This window comes from Phlebotomus papatasi, chromosome 1 (assembly GCF_024763615.1).
Source record: "Phlebotomus papatasi isolate M1 chromosome 1, Ppap_2.1, whole genome shotgun sequence".
NCBI lineage: Eukaryota > Metazoa > Arthropoda > Insecta > Diptera > Psychodidae > Phlebotomus > Phlebotomus papatasi.
Genome location: NC_077222.1, coordinates 2,249,881 through 2,268,582, shown reverse-complemented (window position 1 = coordinate 2,268,582; position 18,702 = coordinate 2,249,881). Strand labels below are relative to the sequence as shown.

At 35.7% G+C, this 18,702-nt stretch overlaps 1 protein-coding gene across 2 annotated transcripts; it reads left to right on the top strand.

The window, feature by feature from the left end:
* The first annotated feature begins 211 nt into the window (after positions 1-211).
* On the top strand, positions 212-9,244 carry LOC129799879 (ecdysone-induced protein 78C). 2 transcript variants are annotated; one of them, XM_055844163.1, is made up of 5 exons: positions 212-929; positions 1,015-1,349; positions 7,667-7,936; positions 7,992-8,554; positions 8,624-9,244. In XM_055844163.1, exons 2-5 carry the CDS (start codon positions 1,025-1,027, stop codon positions 9,002-9,004), a joined length of 1,539 nt encoding a protein of 512 aa, XP_055700138.1. In that variant the 5' UTR covers positions 212-929; positions 1,015-1,024; the 3' UTR covers positions 9,005-9,244. The 2 variants fall into 2 exon arrangements, with proteins under 2 accessions (XP_055700138.1, XP_055700139.1); XM_055844164.1 differs by having other exon boundaries at positions 212-1,349.
* Positions 9,245-18,702: the final 9,458 nt, after the last annotated feature.

Below are 18,702 nucleotides of genomic sequence, written 5' to 3'. Positions count from 1 at the left end.
CAATGGGGCTATTCGCAATCCGATCACTGTCTTTTTTTCTGCTTTTTGATGATATTCGGAAGAGGGAGAGAGAGAGATGGGTGAAAAGAAAGAGAAAGAGAGGCCAGATGATAATGAAAAGATGTGGAGGAAAAATTTTCTATGCGCGGAGAAAAGACGTTTGGAGAATTTGTATCAATTTAGCATTCAAGAGAGAGAGGCGAGATAATTTCCACCACCAGGAGAAACAACAACCTTCATCAATCGTTCTAAGAGAGTGAGAGAGATACTTCTGGCTATATTACAAAAGTTGGATAACTATGTAGATATATATGGAGAGAGTGTATTTCCAACAAAACTTACGTCGGTCATTGAACTTGTTATGTTTCTTCCTCATAGTGGCATCTTTGTCTCACCAGGCACTCCCAATGGATCTTCCATCGCACTGTTCCATTGCAACAGTGGCCATGGCATTGACATCTACCTGGTTGGGGATCTCTTAAGCATTCCCCGATTTGCCAAGATTCTCACTTTAGTTCTCTCTCCCTACATTCACAATTTTTCATCTTTTTTTTTGTACTTGCTCCCATCATTTTCTCCCGTGATCTCTATTCCCGCAATCTGTCGCAGACGAAAGTGATCAAGCGAATGCTGAGGGATCTCAAATTATCATTCCGGCAATGGATCCACCAAATCATCCACAAATTTGAAGTGACCATTTTCTCAAGCCACAAGTGTCCAAAACGCCCAGAATTGTGAGTGATTGTGTCAGTGATTCTTCCTTGTGATTTCCAGTGATCAAATGTTGTGTTTGTGATCAATAACTCCCAGAGTGATTCAATTGCTTATGTAAGAAACTCCCAAGACTGATCATCACTCTATGATCTAACAAAAAAAGGCATCACAAAATGCCTTAAGATCCTCCACCTCGCATAATAAAATGCAATAAGGTGAATGGAAAAATTTAGAAAAATCTTTTAGCAAGATCAAGATCACTATCGCGATCTTTACGTCATCAAAATCTCAATCTCACAGAAAGCCCCAAATGGATGTGTTCAAGATCAAATCGTCCAGTGCAGGATTCGATGGGAGTCTCGTGGACATTCTGGAGACAGAGGAAGTCCCCGAGATCACCTTTGATGCCAATTCTGTGCTGAATCTTGAATTTTTTGACTCCACAGACTTCACAGAGGGCACCAAGGTTGATCCTGAGCCACCAGAAGGATGCTCAGGAACTACCTTTGGCAGCCCAGATTCTGTGGAGTCCACTTCAATTGAATCTCCACCCACCGGAAAATTTCCCACACCCACCACCGAAGATCCCTTTACCAGGACTGATCCTGCAATTGCAACGGCTTCCGGAAAGAAAGGTAAATACCTTTCTTTCTTTATACAAACCCCACCCCAAGGATATTAATTCAATTTGACATTAAAAAGACTATAAAAAAATAATAAATTAAAAAATAAAATAATATACACTCAGAAAAATCGTGGTTAAAATTCAAAATACAATTAACCCTCTAATGGTGTTTTCTTTAATATGTGAAAAAAAGTTCTAAAACAATGTTTTCTAGGATAATTATGATCCAATAAAGTCGAAAAAACCATCCATTCTTCATTATCTTTTTTAGATTAGGCACTAGGTGAGACAATATAAAATTTTTTTGAAACTCTTTTTGCTTCTAAAATTCACATTTTTAGTTTTTTCAAATTTTTTAAATAAAATATACAAAATAGAATGACATATCTTTCAGTAAAATATAAATTTATTTTAGTCAGATAACTTTAAATCGGTATTTTTATGAAAATTGGAAATGAGTTTTTTTGTACAAATATTTTTTGTTGGTTTTTCTCTGACCTGTCACACAAAACTGGGAATAGCAACAAAACGAAGAGTCAAAATGAGTTCAAACTTTCAATAGATGTTTATAAGACTATTACCGAGGACACTGTAGCACTTTTAAATAAATAAAACCTTTATTGTTGCTGTAAATGTGATTTTTGTGAAGACCGCCTGGAGGCGGTCTTACCCGTTAGAGGGTTAAATACAAAAGTGTGTACTTTTAAGTACTATCGTCTAGAAAGGTAACGAATAATGCTATAAAACATTTTAAACATTTTTTGGTAGAGGACTGTTTTCATGTGCCTCTGCATTATCGACTTTTCTTCATATTGTTCCTGTCACGGTTCTTTTCTAAGTTCTCATCGTGTTCTAAAATTACCAAACAGTCATGACATCAACCAACACAAAGAAAAGTCTATTACCCAGAATCGTATGATAATAGCCATGTACTAAAAAAAATGTGCAGTAAAAATATTTCCCTATTACATTTTTCATTGAAATAGCTTTATAATGGATCTATCACAAGGAAATATTTTTAGTAGAGGTGATCTATATCAAATTGTGTCAAAAAATTGATTTTTGTACTAAATATTGCAACAGTAAAAAGAAATTGCAGCTCAGAGAAAATATTGTTGAAAAATTTAAGTTTTTTAATATAAATTGTAGAAGTGCCGAAGAAATATCACAGAGGATCTTATCTAACTTAGGATTTATCTAACTCTCAAAAGTTAGATACATTTTAGCAGAGTAAAGGTTTCTGTCTTGAATGAGTCAAAAGTCTATCCGAAGTTAGCCGAAAATGGTTTGTGTCTCAGCTATTAAAAAGGCCAATCAATGGCAGTATATTTCAAATTGAAGTATGAATAGTATTATTTCATATTGTTTGAGAATTATATTCGAATTTTGATAAAATAAAATTCTATTTGGCTCGATAAAGAGAATCTCCTGGCTTGTTCTGGGCACAAACGGCACAAACAATCTTCATCCGACCATTCGTTCTAATCGTTCTAATAAACTTTCAGTTCATTCAAGACAAGCGTTTATTCTCCTAGCATTCGATTACCTTCAGTAAGCTGGGAAATAGTTATAAAATATACAATAGAGCCTCGCTATAGGCCATATTTTGTTCCAGATTTGACACTTGGGTTGCACTATAGTCCATATCATTTTTTAAAATTATCAACGACTTTTAGTATTAAAATTGCTCGACGGCTTCCACTTTCCTTGCGATTGTGGTACTTGTCCTCGTTCTCTTCATTATGGATCACAATTATCACAACTACTCAATAAAGTTTGCCAAAATATTAAAATAATTATGACAACATTGCATATAGCGTACTAAAAAACATAACCTAACTTAAAATCAGTCTTTTGAAATCAACGGTCGATAAATTGTGGACTATAGAGCGATGGCCTATAGCGGGGTTTCTGCTGTAAACTATAAATTAAATATGCTAATTGCTAATCAATCATATTATTTTTAAATTTACATGCAACAAATAATTCATAATACTAAATTTAACTTAATTTCGTGTACTAAATATTCTACATAAATGTTACATAAAATTTTAGAAAAGAAATATCGCGTATGAAAATTGAGAAATCAGACGGCAAATTATTGAAATTGTACTCGCACTTTCTACCACTACACGAGGTCCCAGGATTATGCACATTTTTGGGATCGAAAAAAACGCGCGACATAAAATTATGCATCGAAAAAATTTGCACACCTGCCGGAGATTTCTTTTAAATAAATCGGCCGTAAAAAGAATTTCGCGCGGAGTAAAAGTAGTCAGAACAAAAGAATTCAACTGTTTAAAGGAAATACATTAACAAACAGTAGTTTTGGCCGGAGTTCATCAATAGATTGATAGAATATTCAAAAAAAATATCCTAATAAAAATAATTAAAGCTTTATTCTGAAAAATAAGCAGTATTTTTAAATTTCCCGACTCACAAAATAGTATACGTTCAGGCGTATTTCAAAAATGATTGAACAAAATGACTCCCAATGGTAGGCAAACTTGCATAATTGTGTGTGCATAATCTCGGCAGATGCATAATCCCGAAGTGCACAATGCCGGGACTGAGTGTATTACTATTAGTTTAGTGCTTAAATCTCAAGGTTGAAAGAGGTTAGGTTCGTTTATTAATGCAAGTTAAAAGATACATTAAGGGCAGAATCACATTGATAATAAAATGCTCGCCGTAGCCTCACCATATTTCGTTAATTTACGCATTTTCATTGCAATTATTACACAAATTTTCCATTATCGTATTACCTTATCTCATACTCGGTGGCACTAGGTGAAAATAATACAAGAAAATTGAAATAAAACGAAAATTCGATAAACGATGAGCAAAAAACTGTAAGAGAAATTAATCGTACAGTTTTTTTTTTGCTCACCGTTTATCGCATTTTCGTATTATTTCTTCAATTTTCTTACAAGGGAAGTACTCGAGTCATCAATTCCATATTCGTCTGGGGCTTTGCTCAACTACGCAGAAAGACATCAAATTAAAGTGGTATATTCAAAAAGTGCGAAATCGGGTTAATTTTTTTTTAAAAATTCCCCAAAGTTGAAAATGACACCTTACGCAGCACATAATAAAGAAAATTCGTATGAGACTGCATGCAGCACTGGCTCAGCGGTACAGCACAGGACGTTCGACGGGAGTGCCGCGGGTTCGATCCCTGGCTCCGCCGTGTGTTTTTTTTTTCCTTTTGGTATCTTTTTTTTTCAATTAAAAATTCTATTCTTTATTAAGTAGTATTATTGTAGTGTAAATTGCTTATCTAGAGTGCTGAATTAAAATCCTCAACAAATTTTTAAAAGCGATGAAAGTGCATCCCATAATTTATCAAATAATCAATTTACTAGTAGAAAAATAAAAAAAAACCTGTATGTACTTACAATCAGCTATCTGAGGATCGTTGTAAATATTATTTAAAGTTTTTATTGAAATTTTATAAAAGATTAGAAAGGTCGAAGACCCAAACCAATTTTTTTGGAAAAATCATTTGGAAATCTGTGCTCAAATAAATGTTTAAGTCATACTTTCAATCTATATGCTCTCGTTGTGGTACTTTCTATATTACAGTACTATATTGGTACTTTCTATATTATATAGTATATTTTACACGTGTTTTTCTGAGTGTAAGAGTTAGTTACACTCAAAAAGGTAAAAGAAGTGCAAAAGCATCTGGAAGTATTAAATTTTTGAAACACTTCGGAAGTGTTTTATAAATTTTGGAAGTGCTGTAAATAGTATTGGGAATTTTAATCATACTTACCATACTTATCACTCCCTTATGCATTCATTAAATTTGACAATGATTTTTTACAACTTCTCTGAACCCCGTAAGAAATATTTTTCTGAGTGTATGAAAAACAGAAAGCGTTAGGGGAAGTGGGGCACTTTTGAAATAGAACTTTTTTCTGTTATTTTTAAATGGAACTTGGCCTTACCATGCTTATCATAACATAATTTATACAGAATAGGAGCAAAGTCTTATTTCAAAAGTGCCCCAATTCAAAACTGCCCCAACTCAAAGGTGCCCATACTAATTTTTAACTTTTAACCCTTTAACGGCGAGACACTTTTTACGAACCAAAAATCAACATTAAAAATATAACCGATAAGCAAAATCAATGAAATGTCTTACATCTGACTTTGGAAAATCCAACGAAGTCTGATTCGGTGCATTTTTTAGCTCTACGAGCGATAGGGGTAAAAATAGCCCAAAAATGTAAGGGGGGTTTCCAAATTAGAAACCCAAGACTTAGCTGTTTTTCGCGATTTTTTTTTTGGAGGAGAAGGAAACGACCAAGCTTTATGAAATTTTGGGTATATATTTTTATACATTCAGTGCTTAAATAAATTTTTTCGAAAAAATATTACAAAATGGCGGAATAATGAGTAATTTACTGGAGCGCTTCGTCACAGTATATTGTAATTGGCGGGAAATCTGCAGCTTACAGTAGACTCTCTCTCAATCGGGAATATGGGGCAAAATGTCATCCGGTTTATCGATAGATTTGGGCATCACAGCCTTTGTGAATTCTACAAAAAGCGCTCAATTATAAAGAATCACGATAAAATAGGAAGAACTACAGCGAATTTGAGCAAATTAGCTTCATAATTAAACGTGAAAATTGTCAATAAAATTTTTCGCCCGATTGAAAAAGAGCCGATTGAGCGAGAGTCTACTGTATAATTTTTGTCTAAAAACAAACCAAATTAATTTTCGAAATTCATAAGTTTATTTCATAGTTAAACCAAGAAAATCATAAAATTGGACCTTTTTCGCAGGTTTTTTGAAAAAAAAAAATGGTTTTTCGGATAAAATTTTGACTTTAACATGCTGGAAAAAAAATAGAAAAGAAAGAGATTTTCTGAAATCATTTAGGTTCAACTAGAAGAGCATTTAATTCTGAAGAAAATAAGCCCTAATGAGTTTCAATCGGTCCTTAACTCTTATGTCTCTTTTGGGACTCTGAGTACCCAAAGAAGTATATGAATATTCTGTGAAAACGATGTTTTTTTAATTATTCATAACTAATAAAAATCTGATTCTTGTGGATGATTACAAACTATAAGAATGTCCAAATGTAAGATATTTTTTGTAAGACCTCAATTAATTCCTGAGCTTAAATATTTTTGATTAAAAAATGGTGAAATTGGCTTGCTTTCCCGCCAATTCGACAAAACTGCTATGCGCTCCTTTGCTTTCGGCTCTCTATCTTCGAAAATACTTGACATAGAGTTCTGAAATTTTGGTGGTGTATTCTTAGATAGTTTATCTATCGATTTAACCCATTCAGTCAATGTACCAGAAATACTTGAGATGGAATATTAGTATTTTGGGATTAGTTTCCTACAGATTAATAGATGAATTTTTTGAAAAGAAAAAAATTTTATCCATTATGGGGGCGCAGGGAACCGCCCTCAAACACGCGTCTTAACGCTCACTGAATTTAAATTCTGTACATTAATTCATTAAAAACTCTATTGATTTAGGTAGAGTAACTATCCAAGAAAACAAATTGGCAACCAGAATTAAAATCAGGAAAGAGGATGAAGGCCAATTTTAACAAATTCGACGGGATGTCAAATTTTCCGTCCGTCATTTTGAGTAAAATTTTTGCATGACTTCACGCGAAGCGAGAAAATAACAACAAAATGTATTCCCATCTCTGTCGGGCTATTTTTTCCAAGTAATTGAAGGACTAAAGTAACTAAAAATCCATTCCCGACATAAATTCGAAGATTAATTTCCCTGGAATAAATCATCTAAAATCACTCAATTTGCGTATGATGTATAATACCATGGTAAGGAATGGGTTAAGCAATAAAAATATCGATTTCCCTTGACCTTGTAATTCGGGAAACCTCCTTAAATAAATTTTCTGACAATACCAATGAATAATAATTTTCACTCTAATGAAAAATTTTATGTTTGAGTATTGTAGTTTTCTTTTCCAAAACGGTTTTGATTTAAAAAAAAACTCTAAGTATAAAAAATAACTAAAATTAATTTTCAATATGAGAAATTTACAAATTCGTAATTTTTTAACTTAAATATTTACTATCTAGAAAATAGCTAGAGACTTGCAAAAAATATTCTAGATTCCTTCAACCTTCTACTTTACAATTACGTACAAACATAAGAAAAAATAGCTTTAGGTAGTCAGGAAAAATTATTTTCTTTATGGGACACCGGTGTTCCAATTGTCCTTAAAGGGTTAAGAGACGTACGATTAATCGGGAACCCGGTCTTTAAAACAAAATGTCCAAAAGACAAATGAAGGAATTAAAAGAGGTACTCCTGTTTTCCATCAGACTGCCCAGGATTCTTTGTAGCTGACTCCACAAAAGATGCCACTGTCAAGTCTTTCATTCCCTGCAAAATCTGCGGAGACAAAGCTTCCGGATATCACTATGGAGTGACATCCTGCGAAGGCTGTAAAGGTTTCTTCCGGCGGAGCATTCAGAAGCAAATTGAGTACCGATGCCTGCGAGATGGAAAGTGCCTGGTGATTCGTCTCAATAGGAATCGCTGTCAATTTTGTCGTTTCAAGAAGTGCCTCTCAGTTGGAATGAGTCGAGACTGTACTAATTCCTCTTCTGGGCTTTTCTCTCAATTTACTGGCTCTCTATCTTTCAGCTGTTCGATATGGAAGGGTTCCTAAGAAACCACGGGATTCCCAGAGATTGCTGGAAAATGCTACTGTGTCGAGTTCATCGGGAACTTCTCAGGCGGACTCTGTGGCTTCATCGTCGCAACTGGTGAACATTGTCACGGACATTGAGGGACCAAATAGTGAAGAATTGTCCATTCAGGACATTATAAGTTTGGTATCTCAAGCTCACAGTGCTTTTTGCACGTACACCGATGACCTGCTGAAATCTCTCAATCGGAAGCCAATCTCGTCGCTTTTTCAGCGCGGCAAGGAGGATTTTCCGGTAAAGGATCCATTGGAGAAGCATCGGATGTGGCTGTGGCAGCAATATGCGAATCGTGTAACGCCATCTGTGCAGCAAGTTGTGGAATTTGCCAAGAGAATTCCCGAATTTTGTGATTTCACCCAAGATGACCAACTGATCCTCATCAAGTTGGGATTTTTTGAGGTGTGGCTCAATCACATCGCCAAGACCACCACAGAATCCACCATGATCTTCGATGATGGATACTACTTCACGAAGCAGCAACTTGAGATCATGTACGATGTAAGTTTACCTTGTTTGATGATAGAGGGGGAGTTCCTGAGGTGCAAACCACCTGATTCTGTTTTCCAGCTCGATTACGCCAATTCCTTCTTCACATTCTCAAATGTTCTCAACAACTATCTGCTGAGTGACCAAGAGATTGGTCTCTTCTCAGCTCTCATCCTCCTTGCGGTGGATCGTCCGGGAGTTGTAGAGCCCAGAGCCATCTCGCGGACGCGTGATCGTGTCTCAGAGGCCCTCAGGATGCAAATAATGCAGACCCGACCCGACGAATCGGCCTCCATGAAGTTGATCCTGGAGCTCAATGAGAAGATCACCGAGCTGCGTTCACTGAGTGCCAAACACTGTGTTCATTTGAATTGGATCAAGACTAATTGGTCCATCATGAGGCTTCCCCCACTTTTCGCCGAAATATTCGATATTCCAAAATGCGAAGAAGACTTACAGTAGTTTGCATGCCAATTAGTGCTCATTTTTTTTATTTAGTGAATTTTGTAGATTTTTTTTGTCTAAATATTTTTTTTATCACGCAATTATAGTGAAACATCCAATTGCCCAACGGTTTTTTTTTAATTATACAAGGAGAAAAAATTCAATAAATTTGTAGACTTATTAGAATATTATTTTGTTATCTGCCATACACATTTTTTATCGCGAGATATTTAAATAAAATTGCAATTTTATTCATGATTTCTTTTGGTGTTTTAATGATTTAAAAACTTCGAGTAGTCAGGGGAAAGAGACGCTTAGCAGTGATGAGCAAGAACCGTTTGAAATCGAATAAACGTCAAATGAATATTGTACGTCAATGGTCAAAACGCCACCTGGACAAATTTATTTTGACGTTTATTCTATTACAGTACGAATTTTCCGAGAATGGTGAGAAAAACTGAGAGATTTTACCCGTGAACTCCCCTGAAAAATTCAGGAGTCGGAAAAACTAGGGGACTTTTCCAAAGAAATCTCTGAGAATTCTTCAGAAAAGATCGGAAAAACTAGGATAATTCTCAGGAAAATCCTTGGGGAAAACCATTAAAAAAATGCTCTCATGTTTTCTTTCTTTTTTGATTTTTTCTTTTATTCTTATCTTTGTATTCCTTTTTCTTTTAGATCTCTTCAATTTTTTCCTTGTTCTACCTTATCCTTTTCGTTACTCAATTGTTGACTCGTATGCATGGTGCTCTTTGCTTGAATTCCTCTATTCATTTATAAAATAGTTGATGTTCTAATGAACTTTGCAACCAGAAAATCATCTCGCCTGAAGTATAAGCTTAAGATAAGATTTTGCCAGGGGTCAGTTCTCCATTTCGGATATTCCGATGCATCCAGGCCACCAATTGGGCCCCTTATGCTTCCCCACTCCTATTCTATCTTATCCCCCGATACGGGTAGCCGCTCAATATCACAGCTCTGTGAGCAGTCAGTGCCGCTACTATATCACAGCATCCCTTCTCGGTGTGTGTTTGGGATCAGTGACAGCGAATATTTGTATCGACTGAAGTACCGCTTTCATGTCGAAACTCGTTTTCGTACCAGCCTCTATTGTTTAGGCGGTTCACTTTTTTTTTGCCAATATGCATCATTGACATTACTATTCATTCATTCACTGGACGAATTCAAAGCCGATATGGCATGAGAAATCTTTTTCTGCTGCTGCTCAGCTTTGAACCCCAGACCTCGCAGTCATAGAGCTACTACTCTATCCACTGACCCACTCGAGGCCCAAGTATAAGCTTAACTTTTACTGAATTTCCCCTAGGATTTCCGGAAGGAATTTTTATCTTTTAGGAGAATTTTCTCTTCGATTTCCCTGGTAAATCTTCCAGAATGGTCTGGAAAATTCGAAGACTTCGGAAAATTTGGAAGAATCCTCTAAGAATGGCCAGGAAATTTTCTCAGTCACTACGAGGAAACTTCCCCTTTAAATCTCCAAGAATGCCGGTAGATACTTCTTCATAAAATTTCCCCTTGAATTCATCGGGAATTCACTGGGAGCCAGCCAAATTTTCCAAGGGAATTTAAAGCAGAGGTGTGCAAGAAACCGTTGAAACCGAATTAACGTCAAAATAAATTTGTTTAGTAGCGTTTTGACCATTGACGTACATGTTTCATTTGACGTTAATTCGGTTTCAACGGTTTCTTGCACACCTCTGATTTAAAGGAATCTCTTTGGAAAATACCGACACCTCAGAAAGGTATTTTTTTCCAGAGATTCCAACCTAATTCTCGTTGTTGAAATCGTCGGAGTTTTTAGGGAGAAAAACCCTGACGTAAATATCGAAATTCCGGTGGGAAATCCTAGAGAACGATAATGGAAATTGCACATAGAAATTTCTCTAGGAATTCCATTGAAATTCCCTAGGAAGTTACCAGGTTTTCCGAAAGAAGAAAATTCCAATGGAAACTCCTATGATATACTTGGGAAATTTCCACTCTTTAGTGGGTAATTTCTTGAGCAAGGTAATCTTGGAGACTTGTGGAGGAAAATTCCTTTGGTACCTGGTGAAATTTCTATAGGGAATCCCCTGATAAACTTTCCTTCGGGAGGATTTTTTTTATGGGGGAAGCGGTTTTTGCTTACCCTTGGCTTAGAGCAAAAAAGGTCCATCGTACAGTAGACTCTCTCTCAATCGGACATACGGTGCAAAATATCATCAAAATTATCGAGAGATTTGGGCATTAAAATCATTATAAATTCCACAAAAAGCGCTCAAATTTTAAGAATCACGATAAAACAAGGGGAAATACAGCGAATTTGAACAAATTTGCTTTAAAATCAGACGTGAAAATCGTCAACAAAATTTTGCGTCCGATAGAAAAAGAGCCGATTGAGCGAGAGTCTACTGTATATGTATTTCCCTATCAAAATAGGCCACTCTTGCTTTGAGCGACTCAATTAACCCCTCGCAAAAAATCAATCGATATCGAAAATGGGGATTTCGGAATGTTCGAAAACTGTATTTTGAATTTTGCGCCCCTATTGGTGGTCACATGAAACTTCAATGTTGTGAAAGGTTGTTAAAATTCACAAAGTTTTTAATTTAAACTGCTTAATGATTAATAACCCAGTCTGCAAAAACCACAATCCAGAAAAATAAGTAATAATACCTTTAGAGAAAGTTCAATTTCTATACCTATTTTCGAAAATTAAATTCAATTGAGTACGTGAATTCTCAATTAAAGAAATTCAGAACAAATTGCACAGAAAGAACTTGAAGAACTTCCCTGAACGTCTTTATTTCTCTCCGACAAATTGTTGCAGCATTCAATCTATTCAGTCGCCTTGGAAAACGAAATTGTAGAGAAAATAGTAACTATTCCTCCAGTAAATCTTTTCTTCTGTGAAAATGACCTATTAAAATTGGCTTAAAAGTTCCCAGGAAGAGACCTTTCAGTTTTGCGTCTCAGATTTCCCGAAAAGCTCTAATACCATTTCGAGTGTTTCTCTCATGCAATAAAGCCCCCTAAAAGTTGAAAACACATCCTTATCTTCTCGCAAACAATTAAGTTTGAGATGCAAAAGCCCCTTTTCAATCGTTTTCAGTATATTTTATGGGGTAAAAGTTGAAGAGATAGAGGTTAAAATGAGAGTTTGCTTTCTATATGGAAAGTTTCAATGACTTTCCTTTTGCGCAAAAGGATGATTGTCAATAATATTACTTCAATGATTAATCCTCTAATTGGAAAGCACACTGGTAAGGATTTCAAGAGCCATAGACAACAAAAAACCGACGGCTAAGGATGATTCGCGGGATGCTTGAACTTAGGAATTACCCTAGAACGATGCTTGTTCACAAATGACCTTTCATTTCCGTCTGAGATTAAGAAAAGTCGGAAAAATTGAACTGAAAATATGGATTTTGAATTAATTCCCATCCCAAGTAGCATGTCATGACCACGGAGGCAAAGTTACGTCATAAAGACGTCGCTTGACAGTTTAATAGCTACGTTAGCAAAATGACTTAAATTTAAATACCTTGAAATCAATTACAGTAGAGTCTTTCAAATCTGAGTCTATCAAATTCGAACGACGCGACGTTTGGATTCAAAATGTCAATTGCGGGGTTATGTTAAAAAATTCTTATTCTGGATGAATGAAAATCATATTTATGTGTTACATTATGATCGTATAAAATGAAAAGGAAGTATGTTACCACTAAGACTTGTGAGAAAGTACGGGATTTGATTCAAAGTATAATTTAATCTCACATAAATTTCAGGTCAGAAATGTCAAAAATACCCTCCGAGCGTTCGAATTTAGAAGATTCTACCAGTAGTAAAAGGTAAGTTTAGTGTCGAAATGCCGACGTTACGAGGAGAGAGAGATTTTAAGAGATGCATATGCACTTATATATCCCAGTTACTACAACGTAAGGTGATATTCCGGATTGGAGATTTCCCGATTTTCATACATTTGGTAGGTACTAACCTAGTTCCCGGCGAGTGGCCTTCAATGTTGAAGCCAATTTCTTACTATCGCATACAAATACGTATGGGAATTTTTCTGCACTCGTGATCGTTATCCTAAATGTTTAAAAAGTGAGAAGTTTTTCCGTATTATAAGATACCTTTCCGTATGGAGGGATAAATATACTAAATTTTTGTTTAAATAATTTTTTTCCTTTGAGCACTGTGAGCTGAGTCCGAGATCAATTTAGGAATTGGCTTCAAATAGCTCCATATAAAAAGGCCAAATTGCCAGGCGCTTGGTACTAACTATACTTAGAATTAAAACATTGCATTAAATTAAGTAGTGCTTATTAAGTAAGGGTGGGAATAGGCGACCTGCAGAAGGAGATCTATGAGAGCTTAGGGAGAGTGTAGCCGGGGTAGCCGGGCTTTTGCCTTGAAAGATTACTCATTGAGACCAAGGCTTATCGCGGCTAATTTCCCAGCAGTGACCTAGCTCTGTGGCCCATCAGAACTCTCCCAGGCCATGTTACCGACTAACTGACAACAGAACTGTACCACGAGTAAAAGGCTTTGCTTGGACCGAGAGGCGGGAAATATCAATTTCCCAAGAACAAGGGAATCCACGAGCCAGGCTGTATATCGCTATCAGGTGGAAAATCTCGACAAGAGTAAAATCTCTTCCCTTGAAGTCTCACCAAAAACTCCAGCTCATCATCAGGTACATAATCCCTAATTATCTGTACCAAATGATGAGTACATTAAGACAGCTAGACAGGGAAGTGAGGGTAATTATCAAAGAAATCTTCCATCTCTCGCAATCCGTTTCAAACGGGCTTCCTTACGGATAAGAAGAAGCACAGAAAAATTCAAATTCTACCCAAAGCTTTCGGCTCGGACTCCAAGCTTTCCTCAGTAGTCAAATTTTAGTCTTTTCTTGCTTTGTCAAAGGGTTTTTTGGTTCACAGGGCATGGGATCTGGGGCACTGCACTTAATTTTCTATATTTCAAGAATTTTAAAAATCCCATGCCTTGTGAACCTAAAGAATTCTTTGATAGAGCAATAGAAGACTAAAATTTGACCACTGAGGAAGGCTTGAAGTCCGAGCCGAAAGCTCACCGATTTCGATACCTGTTGAGGACTACAAGTCCCGTGAACGTAGGAATTTGCTGAATACCTGGGCGACAAGTCGTGACCGCACTAACAGGGAGCCAATAGGAAACAGGACCTCCATCGACAAATTCACGAGAAACCCTGATATGACTTAGCGGGTTTGCAGGGAGGCCCTGAAGACTCTGGTCTGAGACATATTTTCGGGATCTGCCTCGCGACAAAGACCAGAAACCAACGCTCTTTAAAGAGCAGGGCTTTGGCATCCGTCGCCAACCCTTCTTGGTAGTAAAAACCGGGAAAGCGTCTTCTTACCTTACTCGAAGTAACAGTCCGCCGCAAGGATGGGGACGGACTTTTTAGGAAAGAGAACGATAAGGTCACAAAGTACCCTGATTTAATGCATGTGGTAGGTACTAACTACTTAGAATTAAGGGTTTACGTTAAATTAAGTGCTTATTTAAGTGGAGGTGGGAATAGGCGACCTGCAGAAGGAGATCTATGAGAGCTCAGGGAAAGTAAAGTGTCTTCCCTTGAAGCCTCAACAAAAACTCCAGCTCATCAGCAGGTACATGATCCTTCATTATCATGCTACCCACCATCTTCAAGGCGTACGTAGCAATCCCTCCCAGGGACGGTAACGGGTTTGGCGTACCTGTGCGTTTACGCCCGGAAGCGTGAAACCACAGACCATCTTCATGATCGCTCTCCGTTTCTTCATTGAGTTATACTGTAGATTCATGGACTACGCAGGGTGATACAGTAGTCCTGGTATAGATATTCGTTTAGAAAACCCGATATCGTGTTTTTTTCTTGGCAATTCCTCACTTTCAATAGTACAACTTTCAAAGGCCTCAGATTTTACTAAACCGATACGTCATACTTACTAAAAATTTACTCCATCATGACTATTAAGATGACTATTAATATTAAGCCTTAAATAAACTTAAACTGATCCTTGAGAATATTTAAACTGTTAAAAGTGGTGGTAAAGTATAAGGTAGTGGAAATTTATGCAAAGATAGCTAATTCATCACCCTAAGGGCCTCGACATACGTGAGGATTAGCCGAGAGACGGCTTAGCGTAATTAAATTCGAAATAATGATGAAACTACATTTCCATCATTTTCCACTAAGTCGCCTCTCGGCTTAAGTCGTAAGTGTGTCTAGGGCATTACTCTCACACTATAATAAAAGTTCAGAAAGGTCCAGAAGGGTCAAGCTTTTTTGGATCGAAAGCTGTACGAGCTGCTGTAATACTATTTTTTTTATTGCAAAGCTTGCCAAAGAGGAAATTATTGAGAAAGCGAAACAGTAAGAAAAACGTTTTTAGAATAGTCATTTACACGGGGGTCATCGAAAATCACAACTCAATATCTCTTACCGTTTAGGTAAAAGACAAAAATGTAAAAACAATCAAGCAGCGTATTGAGGTTTTCTCAGCATTTCCGGATAAAAATTCAACAAAAATATGATCTTATTGGGGGTAGGGTCGAAATGTGTAACTCAAAACCAATGGGTTACATGTGTTGCCTTCTCCTTAAGTTCGAGCAGTAAAAAAGGAGTGTAATTTGATTTGAAGAACAAGAGGATACCAAGCAAGGAGCAGAGAATGTTGTGTTAGCTGTTTAAAATGCAAAGCTAGCGCTCATGTCCTAATGATCTAACGAGAACATTTCAGGACGGTGTTCGTTAATCAGGATGAACAAATCAGTGACATTTGGAATTAAATGTTATGAACTCATGAATTTAAATCCTAATTTACCGTGTACATTGGGGTATATAGAGAGCTTTTCCATTCCTATCTTTTGTTCATTTATTCAATATATATATATACATGTATATATATATATTATATACATACATATATATACAAAAGGGAGGATCAAGGGGGCTAAATATTTCACCCCAGAGAGAGCTTCATCCATTGGAAAATCTGTCACTAGAGCCCACACCAAAATGGGCTTTTCGCTATGGGAAAAATTCATTTTAATTTATTTGTTATTGAAATTACGGATAAAGTGGTCTATTTACTGGAGAATTCAACCATATGTAGGAAGATTATATTTTTGCCAAAATGATGAATGAAGCGAGTTTTTGCACACATTATTCAATGTTTTTCGTGGGTGGAATGGGCAAATTTATGCCATCAAATAATGCGAAATGGCTCAACAATATTTCATTACTAATGATCATCTATTTACTTTTTTTTTCTTCTCATATTGCGTTCTAACGTTTTTATTCTCTGGATACATTTCCCAAAAACTACCAAGTTGTATGTATGATGTTTTATGAGAAATGTACTAATTAGTCTCCTCTCACATTTCTCATACATACAACCCAAGCTTCGCACAATTTTCTGGGTTTGGGTAAATAACTTTTCAATTTCCTTCCATGCATGTCAATGGTACTTTACACAATATTTCAAAGTACCTTCGCAGATAAATTGCAGAGTATTGAATGTGCCATCCCCCTGGAAAAAGCTCTCAGCTTGTGGTACTTTCTTTACGACAATCAATATTGCTGCATCCTCGAAACCGTACCCAATACACCCGATGCTGGTATATTTCGATATTGAATTTATTTTCATGTCAGTTGCAAGTTAATTTAAAGATCTTCAATGCCAATATTTTTTTTATACAAAATATATAATGCATAGAGGTTTTCTAGTGGGTGGGCTGAGAGCCCTAAATACCGCCTTTCGATGTGGTCGAGCTTTCAAAGAGAACCATATTATATACAGTGCCACAAACTTTATTTCAGACACTTTAGTCCTTTAGAATTGTAGATAATTTCCTGAAAAAAGTGATATTTTATTGCACTGAAACCAAGTGATATTGATTTGGTAACTTTAACAAAGCTTTTCGATCGGAAATTTGAAAACTAAAAAATTGAGAACAGTTGCCAGCGCCATTCGCGGGAGAAAATAGCGCCCTCACGCGGAGGAAAAGGTTCTCAGTGTCAATGAGTTTTTGACAATGTTTTGGAAAATTTAGGAATTTATGGAAATTTTGAAAATTTGAAAATCGGAAATTTGAGAACTGTTCTCAAATTTGAGAAATTTGAGAACAGTTCATCCGAAATTCGAGAAGAAATTCGAAAAAGTTAAAATAACATTCCGCAAATGCTAATTTCACCCTGCAGTAATGTATCCGAAATCGGTGTAAATATTATGCTTTTCAGGTATATTAGGGGTTAAAGTTACCCTTTCTATGTTAATTTTACCCTTAAAAGGGTGTAAAATTAACATTAAAAAATGTTGATATATTTTTACACCTAAGAAGTGTTAAAGTTATTAGGAAAAAAAGTTAATCGCATCCCCGTTTTCTTTCTCACTGTAGGAGAAAAGCGTCCTCACGCAGAAGAAAAGATTCTCTTGTCAGTGAATTTTTGACAATATTCTGGCTTTTTCAGACGTAAAAATAAAGAGTTAAAATTAGTGCCTGAATTAACTTAATTAAATAAGCTTTTCTCGAAATTTTAGAGATTGAAAAATATAAATTTTACTGTTTTGTTTTATCATTAAAATTTTATTATTTAGTATTTGTCTTTTAATGTAAATAAAGAATGATCCTTAATTTTATTTTAATGAATTTAGTACATGCCTGTGCTAAATTTGTAATTTTGCCTCTACAATACTATTTCAAGAGCTATTAAATACTTAATGGTGCTATTCCGTTGAAGAATAAAAAGAGAAAACGTTTCTCTTGGACATCTTTTTTACTGTTCTGATGCTGATCTGTATAATCAGCATCTCCTTGTGTCAAAGAAAAGTCAATGATACATTAGTACTAATATACTTATGATGCTATTGCATTGAAAAATGAAAAGAGGTACTCTTTCTCTTGGTCATTTTTTTAGAACATGACGGTTCCCATGTTCTTCTCTATAATAGACTTCTCTTTGTGTCAAAGAAAACTTAATGGTATACAGAAGTATTAATATACTTATGGAGCTATTCCATTGAAAAATGAAAAAAGGAACTCTTTCTCTTGGACATTTTTTTAATACATGACTGTTCTGATGTTCTTCTCTATAATTGACTTCTCTTTGTGTCAAAGAAAAGTCAATGATGCAAAACTACTAACATACTTATGGTGCTATTCCATTGAAAAATGAAAATAGGAATTCTTTCTCTTGGACATCTTTTTTTAGAACATGACTGTTCTCATGTTCTTCTGCATAATCGACTTCTCTTTGTGTCAAAGAAAAGTCAATGATGCAAAAGTACTAATTTATGGTGCTATTCCATTGAAAAATGAAAGGAGGAACTCCTTCTCTCGGACATCCTTTTTAGTACACGACTGTTCTCATGTTCTTCTGCATAATCGACTTCTTGTGTCAAAAAGTCGATTTTGCCGAAGTTACTAATGTACTTGCTTTTTTCGTTTTTCAATGGAATAGCCTCATAAGTCTTCAGTATCTCTAATCCCAAATTTTATAAATTTAGTTAATACGAAATTATTTTAAAATTTGAGATATTACAAGCCATAAATCACAAAATGTCCTATTTATAGAAATTCCAAAGTCATATGATATTAATGTATAATAAAATATAACACGTCTGATAAATTAACAAAATACTATTTTCCCTCTACGCAGTGCACAGTTAAATTGAATTCCCGTC